Here is a 12,645-nt window from a genome sequence, read left to right on the forward strand (position 1 = left end):
GAAATCACTTGTGACTAAAAGAAAAACGATTGTTCCCCTTTGGGTGTTTCTGCCTGCTCCCGAGAGACCCTCAACATCCACAGTACCAGAGGAAAGAATTAGAATTGAACTCCAGCTGAAAGTGTTCGATGGAGGAGTTGAATGTATTTGCTTACCCACAGGCCTCCTTGTAAAAGTGTTTGTTTTCTTCTCGTAACATCCCTCAAAGCAAATGAAATGGTTGCTGCTTGTTTTTGATGTAGAGTTAAACGGGTTTATTCAGATTTTGATGCCTCTCTTGGTTTATTAAGGACCAAAACAACCTGCCAACATTTAAAACAAATAAAGAAACAAACCACTCAAATCTCTGCATGTAATTATTAGCGAATAAATAAATACATGCAGAGAAAAACTGTTAAAGACAAACATAAACAAATACAATCTGTTGCCTTTTTATACACTTTCATGATAATTCATTACTATTATTATTATTTTCTACGTTTATTTGTTTCTTTATTTCCACGTTTCTGTATTCCTGCACTTTTTTGTTTATTAAATTCTACATTTCTACATTTATCAATTAATATTTCCACATTGGTTTCTACATTCCTTAATTTATATATCTCTATTACTATATTTATTTATTTATGTATTTTGGCAACTTCATTGGCTCCATATATTGGCTTTATCTTTGACATGAATTTAAAACTGTAAAAACTGAACTAATAACCTAAGTGAATCATGTTTAAATATATCTGTGTCTCTGCATGTTGTGGTTTTCTGTGTCTTTAGTGTTATGACTCTTTATCCATGTATTTATGACTTTAAATCCTCGAGGATCACTTTAACATGATCCCACATCAATGACTGCTAATATCAGAAACACATTATGCAGTTCCAAAGTAAAAACAAAAACTTTGTTGTGTTTGTCTTAAAACCATTTGAAGCAACTTTCCTTGGGACTATATCTTCAATCTTCAATGAAAAACATATTGGCTTTAGCCTGGTTGGGTTCGTATTGTTCATTTTGAATTAGATTAATTTTGTGTTATTTATCAGATTTCTGGTGGGTCACAGAGAGAACACAGGGGACCGAGGCACAGGGAGAAGAGGAACGAGCTGAAACTGTGTCAATAAACGGAATAGTCAAAACAAAGCACTTCTCTTTTCCCCTGCAGGATCTGTGATGAATGCGTGTGACAGCTCCTCTAAAACCAAAAGCAGACCACCATTAAACAGCGGATCCATTTTACGTCCCTGCAGGCCTGTTTTCTAAATGCCAAACAATATTTGCGGCACACCCAACCTTAAACCACCCAATCTGATCTCATGTCATGCCATTTGCGAATTTGAGTCCCGGGTCAGGAGTTCCTGTCGGCTTTAATGGCGCCGGTTCAAAGGATCACAAAGGGAATAATGATTTTATATAGATGAGGCTAAATTAATCACAGCTTCTTCACGTGTACACACACACACACAACCAGTGATGCTGAGTGGAACCAGGCTGGAATTCATTTCTTTTCCGTTTGCAGACTCAGAGATGGTTGTTCTCACCAGAAACTGAGTATGAGCTCATCCCCAGCTGGGCCACCAGGGGGAGGGGACCATACTTGCTCTTTCAAAAAGAGTGAGTGAGGTCATGGTTGCAAGTCACTCTCACGCTCATGGTGATTTGTGTTTGAGGTAAGACAGGAGCAGGAAGATTTCCTCGAAGGCAGGAGTCCTCGGAGGCTTTCTGCGCTCCTGCCTCGGAACGATGAGCGAGAGCATCACTGAGCTGCCAAAATAACACAGCAGATGAGTTCAGGTCCCGGCAGAGCCAGAAGTAATCTGCTGCTTAAAGGCTCAGTCTGTCAAACCAATGTAAACAACCAGGAAATAAACCAAAACTCACAACTGGAACCATCCATCACTCTTACATTGACTGACAGCGGATTAATCTTTATGTAATACAAAGATATGTTGTATGGTGTTGAAAAGCTTATCGAAGTAACCCAGTGTTGTCAGTCATGTGAAATGTCAACATTGACCAAGTCAGACTTTTTAAGTTTTATAGTTTTTATTGTATTGTCATCAGCTCTATGATGTCATCTGTAACTCTGAGCCGATTTGTCATGTCTAATAAAATAATGTAAATGATGTCTTCAGAGTTAATATAAGCTTCACCCATTACAGGAACCACATTTGTTTTCGTAAAATCTGCCTCTCCCTACGTTTTGGAAAGATGCATTTAACTCTCTGGGGTCATAAGTCATATGATGTGTTGTGCATGTTTTGTTTTAATGGAGCTGCTGTTTTAAGCTAAGAAAGTTGCACAACGGCGCTTTAAATGTGTCCTTAAACCAAAGTTAATAAGTTAATGCATTTTTTCAATTCTGGTTATTGCATCTGTAAAAGAAAATTGGAAAACCGTACAAACAACACACAGAAAAGAATGGAACCAAAAAGCAAACGCGCTGCAGCCACAACAGTCGAGTTTTGAGTAAGAAGCTCTGCTGTGAAAATGAAAGCAAAATAAAAAAATAACTCACTGTCTCGATGCATTTTGACTGTGAAACATTTTCTACTGTGTTGTACTCGATCACTGGACGTGAGATGAAACTATGAAGTTCAGACGTTCACCTTCCTGAATGTTTGAGATGTGCACATCTACACCGGGACCAACTGGAAATGTAGATTATTAATGTACGAGGCACTAAATAAATAAATATGAATAATAAAACTCATTTACAACAGGAATATTATTCTTAAAATGTTCATTTTAATAAGGTGCTGGAAATATTTTAGTCACATTTGTTCATTTCCTTTCCACAGAACAAGGACATTTAAAACCAAGATCCCAGGAAACAGCAGAGTGAACAGAAGAACATGACCTTTAGCTCTATATACAGACATTATAGTCACAGTGTGGAGGAGAGGGAGACAAAACACACTGCACTGGGCAATTAAGGCAACACGTCAAAGAGGTAAAAAGACAAAACCTTTTTCTGTACAGTGAGAGTACAAAATGAAAAAATACACCAAGCACCAGGAAAGACGTTACAGAGCTTCCTCGTAACCCACAGGAGATCACATTAAAACACGTCTTCTAGCTGCTGTGCAAGACAGAGACACAAAGAGAAGTCATGGGCGAGTCGGAGAGAAAGTTTGACTGCGAGTGACAGATGTTTTCCATTTGTCTTCATGTGTTTCTTTGTGGTTATTTCCCTCTCGACCCAGAGCTTTCTGTCACAGCCCCAGTTGTATCAGTCAAGGAATCCATGAAAATGGGAACTTCCTTTTCTTTTTTTTACCAAAGGGTTTTTTTTTTTCTCCAGTGAACTCTCAGTTGGCGCAGAGACACCTGCTGGTGCTTTGGAGGAGGAGCAGCTTGGCAATTACAAAACAATATGATTTAATCCTCATGACTGTAATAATAAACAATCTCCCTCAGCGTGTCGCATCCGTGTCAATTTCAGAACCATTTTCTACGCAGCTGAGTGTTAATGGTGTTAGTGTTGAGACGTTTCCAATAAATACTGGCAGACTGCTGAGGAGAACAAATCATTACAAAGTTTAGAAAACAAATTAACATTATTCCTTTTGATTAAAAAGCAATTCTCCCAGAAATGGACACAATTGACATTAAATTTGCCGCAGGCAATCTGAAACGTGATGTAACAGTTCCGATGATTTCCACGTGTACAATTCATTGGTAAGAAAACAGTGGCGGCTTGTCATCCAATCATCGATCTCGACACAGTTTTGCATATTTGTCTTGAGAAGGGGATGAGAACATAAGTACCCGCCTCTCAATGACAGGAAGCGTCACATTATGCTGAGAAGCATCGGGTCAGTCTGTAGCAGCAGGAGGTCCTACGTTTATCTCCACCCAGCACAGCCAGGCCTGCTGATTGGCTGATGAAGTTCTCTCACGACACCTGGCGCTGATCTGGAGTCAGTGGCGTCCGGCGCGTGAGCTTTGAGACAGTGTCCAGTTTACTTTAAAGACAATCAGGGAGGATGGCGAACGGAGCAGCCAGCGACACTGAGAGCAACTTTAAATATTATAGTATCTGTAAACAGTCTGGCATGCCGTTTACAAATAAAAAATTGTTTACATTAAAACATAGACTGACATATAAAAACAGGTAATAACAGGTTAAGACAGTCACATGGCATTAAATTGAACACATATACAGAGGAAACACTGATGTGGAATCGCTTTGTGGTTCTTCTCAGTAGCCGCGCAACAGCGATCCATCACCACTGTCACCGAAATATATGTACATTTACATCCTAAAATCATAAAAGAGTGTCCATTTTCCCTTCACCTCCCTTTCTCCTTTTGTTTGTGCAAGAAAAGTTATTCAGTCCCTTGTTATTAAGTGTTTTTGTTACGTCACACGGAGACGAAGACGTCCAAGTAGAGGCGGTCGTACGACTCCCTGAAGCAGAGGACGAGGACGAGGCTGAAGACGCAGGAGCCCGTTAGACACCAGTTGAGCCACGACAGATCTGAATGGAGAGAGAGAGAGAGAGAGAGAGAGAGAAAAGACAGATGCTAGGCGTTAGTTTTTTTTAGCGCTCAGTGATACACGGGGGTAGATGATTAATTTCATTTCCTCACAGACACTTCCGCAGGTCACAACTTTCCTCTTTTCCATTTTTAACAAATTATACATTCACCTTTTTTTTTCTTCCTCTTTCTCTGAACTAAATAACCTTACAGTATATAGACAAAAGTATGTGGACACCCATTTACTTTGGCTCTGGGGCTGTTTCTCATAATTTGGATAAGTCGCCTTAGTTCCAATTAAGGAAAATTAGACATTTATAAATTCAGGTAATAGTGTAACATCAGCCAGGCTCTTAGCGTCATCCAGAACCTTAGTGGTGAACTGAAAAGCTGTCAACCAGAGGCCTCATCACCCCCCCTCGTCCGTGTTGTTATGACAACAGAGCGATGCCCAAGGTCTTTGGAATGACAGGGTCAACAATCTCACGGGGGTTTAGGGGGGTCCACTTACTTCTGCCCCCAAATGCACACCCAATTACAATAAAATAAAATACGGTAATATGTGCGTCCAAAATATTTGTTGTAGTTCAAACAGACGCATTAATCAAATCAATTATTCAACGGGTGACATCATATCAGATTCATACATTTGGCTGTTGAATAGAAGAAAGGTCATACTGACTAATGAGCACTGACTTCAACCTGCCTCGACCACGTGTTGGTTCATGATGAAACATGGGTCATCTTCATATCCCCGGTGAACTAACGACAGGTTGTACAAAGCGACCTTGAATAATTTACGAGAATCATATGGGACTAATGACTAATCAATAGGGAATCCTGACACACCCTACCGGAAATAAGCACAGCCTCCTGATTCTGAACTATTCAATAATGCTGGCAGTGGTCCCCGTTATCACTGACCTACACTTGAACCTAAACATGGTGCAGAATGAGGAGCTCTATTTTCCCAGCTCTCCTCAGGCTCCATTAACCACAGGAGAGGAGCTGGGGCTGTCTGCAATAATGCAGAATGCGGAGGGCAGACGGGAAGATTGCTACGCCGCTGAACCACCGGCAGCTTGACTCATTAGCACACAGGCAACCTCTCTGTCTTCTCAGCCTCCGCGATGAACGCACTCGGATTCTATGTTCACCTAGACAAACACGCAATCACACCTGACATTGGTGTCCCGTCAGGACAATGCCCGGATCTGTAAAACAGAAGCAGAAACTGGCCGTTTCGACAACTCATAGGTGTTTCGTCCTGCTGGCATAGACGTAGACGTAGCAAGGGGCAACTCCCCAGCCAGGACGTGGCGCCAGTGGGCGGCGGCTCGGGCCCCCGATAACGAGCCAGACTAAATATAGAGAAATCAGGTCGTGTTTGCAGCAGAGCCCCGGGGCCCATGGTGGAGCAGTGTGATTCAACTCAGCACCGGCTTCTGTCTCGACTTTTACTCAGCCGGCTTTTCACAACTTGGTAGGGACGGGAATCGGCAGGGACCTCCCGATACGATACTATCACGATACTTAGGTGGCGATACAATATGTATTGCGATTCTGCAAGTATTGCGATTCGATATTACGATTTCCTGGGATTTCTTTTGGTTATTTTTTTTTTTTTAAATACTGGAAAAATGTTGAATCATTCCTTCAAATCACAGTCAAATTCACTTAGAGCTTTACCAGTTTTATTTCAAATATTAACATTTACTTAATGACTGCCGGGCAGCCAATAGAGAAAATAAATAAAAATATGCCCTATTATTGTATAGCCCCTGTCAACTGCACACAAACCGACAGATTAAGAAATGTATGCCACTTAGGCTACTTTTAAACAATAAATAAAAGGTAAATTAAATAGAATGAATAAAAGTTTACTTAAAATATAACCTTTGAAATAAACAAAAAGTAGGCTATTGTTGTTTGCATGTAGCCGATGCAAAGCTAGTGCTTGGGTATGTTTAGATTCTTGTGCAAAAACAAGAGCTGGTCAACATGCTCTGGGGTGATGTTTCACCCCCAATATATCCCCCCCGGTATAAACCAATAAATGTGTTTTTAAAAAAAAACATATTTGGGAGGCAGCATATCGATTTAAAATCGTCATTCACAAGAATCACGATTTGTAACTGAATCGATTTTTCCACCCATCCCTACAACTTGGCCAATCATCAGCCCTGGATCAATGCACGAGGACTCTGGTGTTTGGATGCAGACGATTTGTGGTAAATTATAACATTCGGCTGCAAGACACAAGCCTATGTGTGTGCTCGTCGCTTCAGGAAGAGTTTGGGGTACAAGGTGCAGAGATGGAAGTGAAGGATAAATTGAGGTAAGAGATAGGTGGAGACAAGGGCTTGGGAGTGGAGGAAGGTGAGGGATTGGGTGAGGGTGTTTGCAGCGAGGTGTCGAGACTCCTGAAGCAGCCTCATTAATCAGCAGCGTGTAAGCCAGACAGGGGGCGACCCGGCATGGAGACGGGTTAATGGAGTTGTGTTTAACTGACCTAAAATCGTCTGCCTCTAACTGTGTCTCATTTTCTCACATGTGAGCCCCCGGACGAAGACACACGGTCTGTTTGTGTGTGATTGTTTCTCACAGCGGTGGAAGAATGCTAATGTGTCGCTGAGAGATTCAATCGAGGGGCGATGTGGTGAAAATGAACAAGCAGCTCAAATCGCTCCCCTCGGATCTCTGAGGACACACCTGCAGCAAAGTCAGGAGGAAATACAGTTAGTGTTCAAGTTTGGACGAACAGTAAACAGACAGGAGGGGAGATGAAGAGGAGGAGGAGGAGGAAGAGGGGAAAAGATCAGAGCAAATAAGATAAAAGGAAAAAAAGATGAGTGGAGTCACTTTGCTCTGTTTCCGGAGGCTCCTCAGATCAGCGGTTTGCTTTAAAGTTGATTATTAGATTTTAATGATCACGGTTTAAAGGACAGATCTTTCTGACTCCAGCTCTGTTGCAGGCGTGTAAACTTTTAACTGGACTGAGGTAACTGGACTGACTTTGAAACACCTTTCTCTTACATCTCTTGTCATATTCATCCTTAACTTTGCACAATAGTTTTCATCTGTTGTGTCCTGTTGTTATCACCTGTTAGACTTAATTTAAATATTATACGGATTGTTAAAAGCACATTAAAGGAGTCATTTAAATGGCTGTTTAAGTTTGCATTCATGTTGCTGAATCTTGACCAGTGTCAGATGGGATTGGCTCCAGTAACCTTCAGGGGATGAGTGGATGAGGCAGTGGGTGGACGGATAGGTGGACAAGGAGAGGGGTGATGATGGTAAACGATTTTTAGACCATCCACAAAAAGTTGAATTGTTGGCAACTGTTCATGGTCTTGGTCTTGAAGACGTGTCTTATACAAGAGGCTTTTGCCATCTTTTCTTTTGCAGTTCCACTCTGATACATTTTCATTTTCAAACGCATCAAGTGTCCAAATTAAACCAGAGTAGTTGAGCCCCTGAAACTGAACCATTTTTTTTTGAAGATGGCCCCATTTTAGTTGAAAAATCTGGGGTTGTGGTTTAGTCTGCCCAGCCAGAACCAGAATGTTTGAATCTATTGTTGCATGTTTCAAAAATCACTTTATAGGGAGTTTGCCATTTTGTAGTTCTATCCGAATGTTTAGTGAAATTTTGTGTGTTAAAAAAAATGTAGCTGATTTAATAAAAGTATGATCAGTGTTGATATTGTGGCAGTCATTTCAGACAAATAGAAAAAAAATCTATAACCTAGTAAACTGCTACAACTGCCCATGTGAAAGGTTATCCTTCTCCTTCAGGTTAAATACCTGAGTCAGTCAGAATTAAAGAAGCCTCTTGGTTAAGAGGTGAAATGTTGTCAAGTATCTACAATTAATACCAGTTTGCCCTTGAGTCAACTTTTCTTGGAGGACCATGACCTGGATGAGAGAGGTAATATTTGTATTTCATCTTCAGACTCTTTTCTGTCCTTTCTTTTCTTCCACCTTGCCTGACTTTAGCACTGTGGTCCTCACAGCGGTGCCATGGCAACCGCCCTGAGGTCAAAATCCTGAGATTTAATTATCACCTTTGTCAGTTTCACAAGAGGAGACTTTTCCAACAGTACAAGAGGGGTATGAAAAGAATATCTTTAACTATGAATCTGAGCTGAAGCTAAAACATACCCATTTCCATATCTATATATTTATCTATCTTAATATAGCCTCTATTCCAGTTGTTAGGAAATGAACGTCATCTTTACTGTGCAGAACGACTCCTCCACCACCTCTCACTCCTCACTGTGGGTGTGCGTCAACGTTGACAACCCAGCGACTCGCTCGCTCATTAGAAAACGGTTTCTGAATATGCAACCTGCAACACTACTCAAGAATTTACATGACACTGTGACACATTGTTTGTATCAGTGATCTGGAAGGCAAGAAACAGACTCACTAAGAGGAATCACAGAAAATGCAATAATAATAATAGCAACATAATAATAATAACCACAGCAGGTGGAGCATCACTTTTTCTACCTTTGCTTGTTTTTGTAGGGAAATGGGAAAAGATGAATTTCCCCTTGTTTTCACAAAAGATCTTACTGACCTTAAATAACTGAATATATTTATCATTTTAGAATTTATTTATTTCAGTGTTATATTTCTGTTCTAATCTTGTGTGATCTTCAGATTACTTTTAATTCAGTCCTAGTTCTTGCTTTTGAAGCGACTCATAACTGTGTTTTTGAAAGATGCTACGTAAATAACATAATAACTTTATTATATTAAAGCTGAAATTCTTATAGTTTCGACCTCTCCATTTCTGCATTAGTCATCAGTCTCTTGCCCCCTGGAATGTCACTATCCCTCAACAAAGGAAAATGATAAGAGGCAGGTTGAACTTTTAGGGTAGAGGTAGATGATGGCGGATGATACTGAACGATGAACACTTACTCATCAGCCACACACGGAGCTCTGACTGGTCACTAGTAGGGATGTCACGAGAACCGATACCTACGATACCTTTCGATACTAACATAACAAAACGATGCCCAAGTTTTTGAAGTACCGTAGGCACCGTCAGCTTCGATGCCAGCAGCTGTTAGCAACTTAGCATTAGCATTAACCTCGACTTGTTTATTAAAAAGGCACAAAGAGTCGTGTATGGAAGTATTTTGCGTTTGACGCCGGGTTTACACCGGACACGGAAGCAACGCCGCCGCTCCGCGCTAATCCTTAGCGCGCCGGCACATGGTTGTTTACACCGGAAGCTGAAGCGGCGCATGGGAGTGGATGGGAGCCAGCTGTTATTTAAGGCTTGGTGCTGCGCTTACGAGTCGCTTTGGCGTCGCTTCAGCGTCCGGTGTAAACCCGGCGTGAGGCAGATGTATCATTTAATGCATAACGTGTCTCACAACAAAGCGTCACTCACATGAGACCGCAACTACCGTATAACCCTCAGTATATGCGCAGCGCAAGCACATTGAATTACCGTATATGACATTAACAACATCCAAATAATGCACTTTTTTTTTACCGTGGTATCGAAATTGGCATCGAGAATCGTGTTATTTTACTGGTATTGGCACCGACTACTGAATTTTTGGTATCATGACACCCCTAGTCACTAGTGCCCTGAACTCCAGTGGGATCACTGGGACTGTGTGGTGATGTTCAGAGGACGTCAGAGTGAACAGTTCATCACATTAACAGCTGATTACACTCTGTCAGCAGAACAGAGCTACAGATGAAGAGAGAGACAGGAGTCGACAGGCGAATGATGGCCTTAATCAGTTTTAATTGAGGTCAATGCGGCGTTATAATTAATGTGGCTTGGTTCTCCTTTACGACTTCAGCAATTGTTTTAGAGGACTGGGGTCGCACCTACAGATACATGGACAAGCTGTGTGATGACCAACCGAGAAACACTCTCATTATGATGCATGTGGAAATATTTACCGTAGTCTGCCGTGTGTTTTGAAAGTGTTTACTGTGTATTTACCCCGCTAGCATTGCCTTGAACTGTTACGATTCCAAACTGGGGGAAAAACACGCTTTTTATTCTCCCAGAGGTGACTGAGGCTGTTTGTGTTGTTTAGACACCTCCGTGGTCTTTACGGGGCGGGTGGAAAAAGTTAGTTTGCAAAGGTATTTTCACTTCAGACGAGAATGCAAAGTTTAGTAGAAAGAGAGAAAAAAAGGTGCTCGGGACGTAAGAACTGCAGCAATTATTTCTCCGTGTTGAATAATTTCTGCTTTACCCCTGATGCAGAAGTCTCCGAACGGAAACTCGGCGCTACCCCTCCCCTCGCGCCTCATCTTTCATCTTCCTCCTTCCTCCACAGAACCTCTGAGGCTCTGTTGCTCCACAATACCTTTCTGCTGCTTTGTGTTGCACTCAACGCTCCGGGCTAAATGACACAAACACTCAGAAGATGAAATTGAGAAAGAGCAACAAGCGTGGATAAACGACCCAGAGGTTTCCACTCATGTTTCTGAGTCACATGATTCGGAGACTTAGGGGAGATTTTAGAAACATGAAAACAGAGTCAAGAGGCCGGTTAGGATCACTGAAGCAAGACCGGGCCTCTCATGGATATTAAAAATGGACACGGTGCTAAATTCATGAACGTCTCTTCCCTCGCAGGGGATAAAGAGCCATAATTTAGAATGCATAATGAGGCAATGGGCAGCCAAAGGGAAAACCCTAAAATGAACTATAAACTGGAAATAGATGGAAATCTTTAAAAGGCAAAAGTTGCCAATTTTCAATATCAGGAGTTGAAAGGGTTTCTAAAAGATGAGGCTCATGGAGAATTTATCAGTTCTGAGGTCTGCATATTTTTTTTCCAAATCCATTATGGGACACAAGAGAGGAAATTATAGTAATGAAACGGCCCACTAGAAAACTTCCAAGGGGAATTTCACATAATAATCCAATTCATCTTCACAGGAGTGATCACTTCAGGAGAACAGACTGCAGCTGGTTATCAAACAGGACAGGAAACGTGTAGGTCGTCAATTCCCTTTCTACAGTGACTGCACAATATCCGTGTTTTAACGTCACCATCGATTCGAGTAGACATGAGTCAAAATCAATGTCATGTCTTTTCTACTGTGTGAGACCAATGATGGACATGGAGATGGATGACATGACAGCCGCCCAAAAGTGACACCCACTCATCTAGATTGCCCCCCGGTGGCTAGCTTTAATACATGTCCATCCATGTTAGTCATTTTAGGTTGTTCTTATCACACTGATGTAGGAACAAGTGATAATTTTGTCTATTTGATGATATAATAAGAAGATGAAACGCCATAATGAGACCCGAGACTGACCCGCCATTGATGGAGCGTGTATCCAATGATCCCTAGTCCCTACCACGATCACTACTTGGCAGACTCTGGTTCCAAACGATGTCAAAAGCACAAGTTCCCTGTTTTCTGGCATCTGTGACTTTGAACGCAACACCAAGAAGAGAGAAAAGCTAACTAAGCTCAACGTTTTGGGTTCATTGCCTTTTTGATGGTTTAATACCTGCTTTAAAAAAACTAATTTGTGTATTTTAGTCAACTGCAGGGTTAGTGAAGTGAAGAAAACTGCAGCGAAAGCCTCCATCAAGCCAGTTTGATCTTTTCTCCAGCTGCCACAAGGTTGTTGTCAGGATCCATCTCAGCACATCAGACACTTCATTGCACGCCCACACACACGCCAAACCCATAACGTGCAACACATTGAGATGCACCTTCATCCGCACCAAGCCTCTTTAGTGCAACATCGTGGAGAGAAGTGTCAAGCAGAGGATACGCCATGTTTTTTTAACGAGTTCTACTCTACTTGTGATTGATTGATTGTGTATGTGTTTGTGTGTGTGTGTTGGCCTAGCACTGCTCTACCTAAACTGCAATATATACACACCTGGAATATTGTTGTCTAATCTTTGATTCTTCAGCAAAAGGACAACTGACAGACACACACTGCTTGTCATTTAAATCCCAACTAACAGTATCCTTTAAGTTTATGTTATCACTAAACTACCATTGTTTTTAGTGGACATCCCTCTAGCTTCATCCTCAACTATTTAGATTAGAGATTCAGAGATCAGACTTTTTTTTAGCCCTGACACAAAAACTGATACCTGGGCTTTCCTGTACTGATCAGTGTTCAGTTATAAGCTGTATTAGCAA

General features: G+C 41.5%; 1 protein-coding gene across 1 annotated transcript in view; it reads right to left on the bottom strand.

Annotated features, from left to right (window-relative positions):
- Positions 1 to 2,718: 2,718 nt before the first annotated feature.
- The window catches only part of slc49a4 (solute carrier family 49 member 4), a 50,080-nt gene continuing 40,153 nt past the window's right edge, over positions 2,719 to 12,645 (bottom strand). Inside the window, exon 9 of the mRNA XM_061088523.1 lies at positions 2,719 to 4,476. Within this exon, the coding sequence (XP_060944506.1) occupies positions 4,361 to 4,476 (116 nt within the window). The 3' untranslated portion in view covers positions 2,719 to 4,360. The remainder of the gene's footprint in view (positions 4,477 to 12,645) is intronic.

The sequence above is a fragment of the Limanda limanda genome, chromosome 16, assembly GCF_963576545.1.
Source record: "Limanda limanda chromosome 16, fLimLim1.1, whole genome shotgun sequence".
NCBI classification, from domain to species: Eukaryota; Metazoa; Chordata; class Actinopteri; order Pleuronectiformes; family Pleuronectidae; genus Limanda; species Limanda limanda.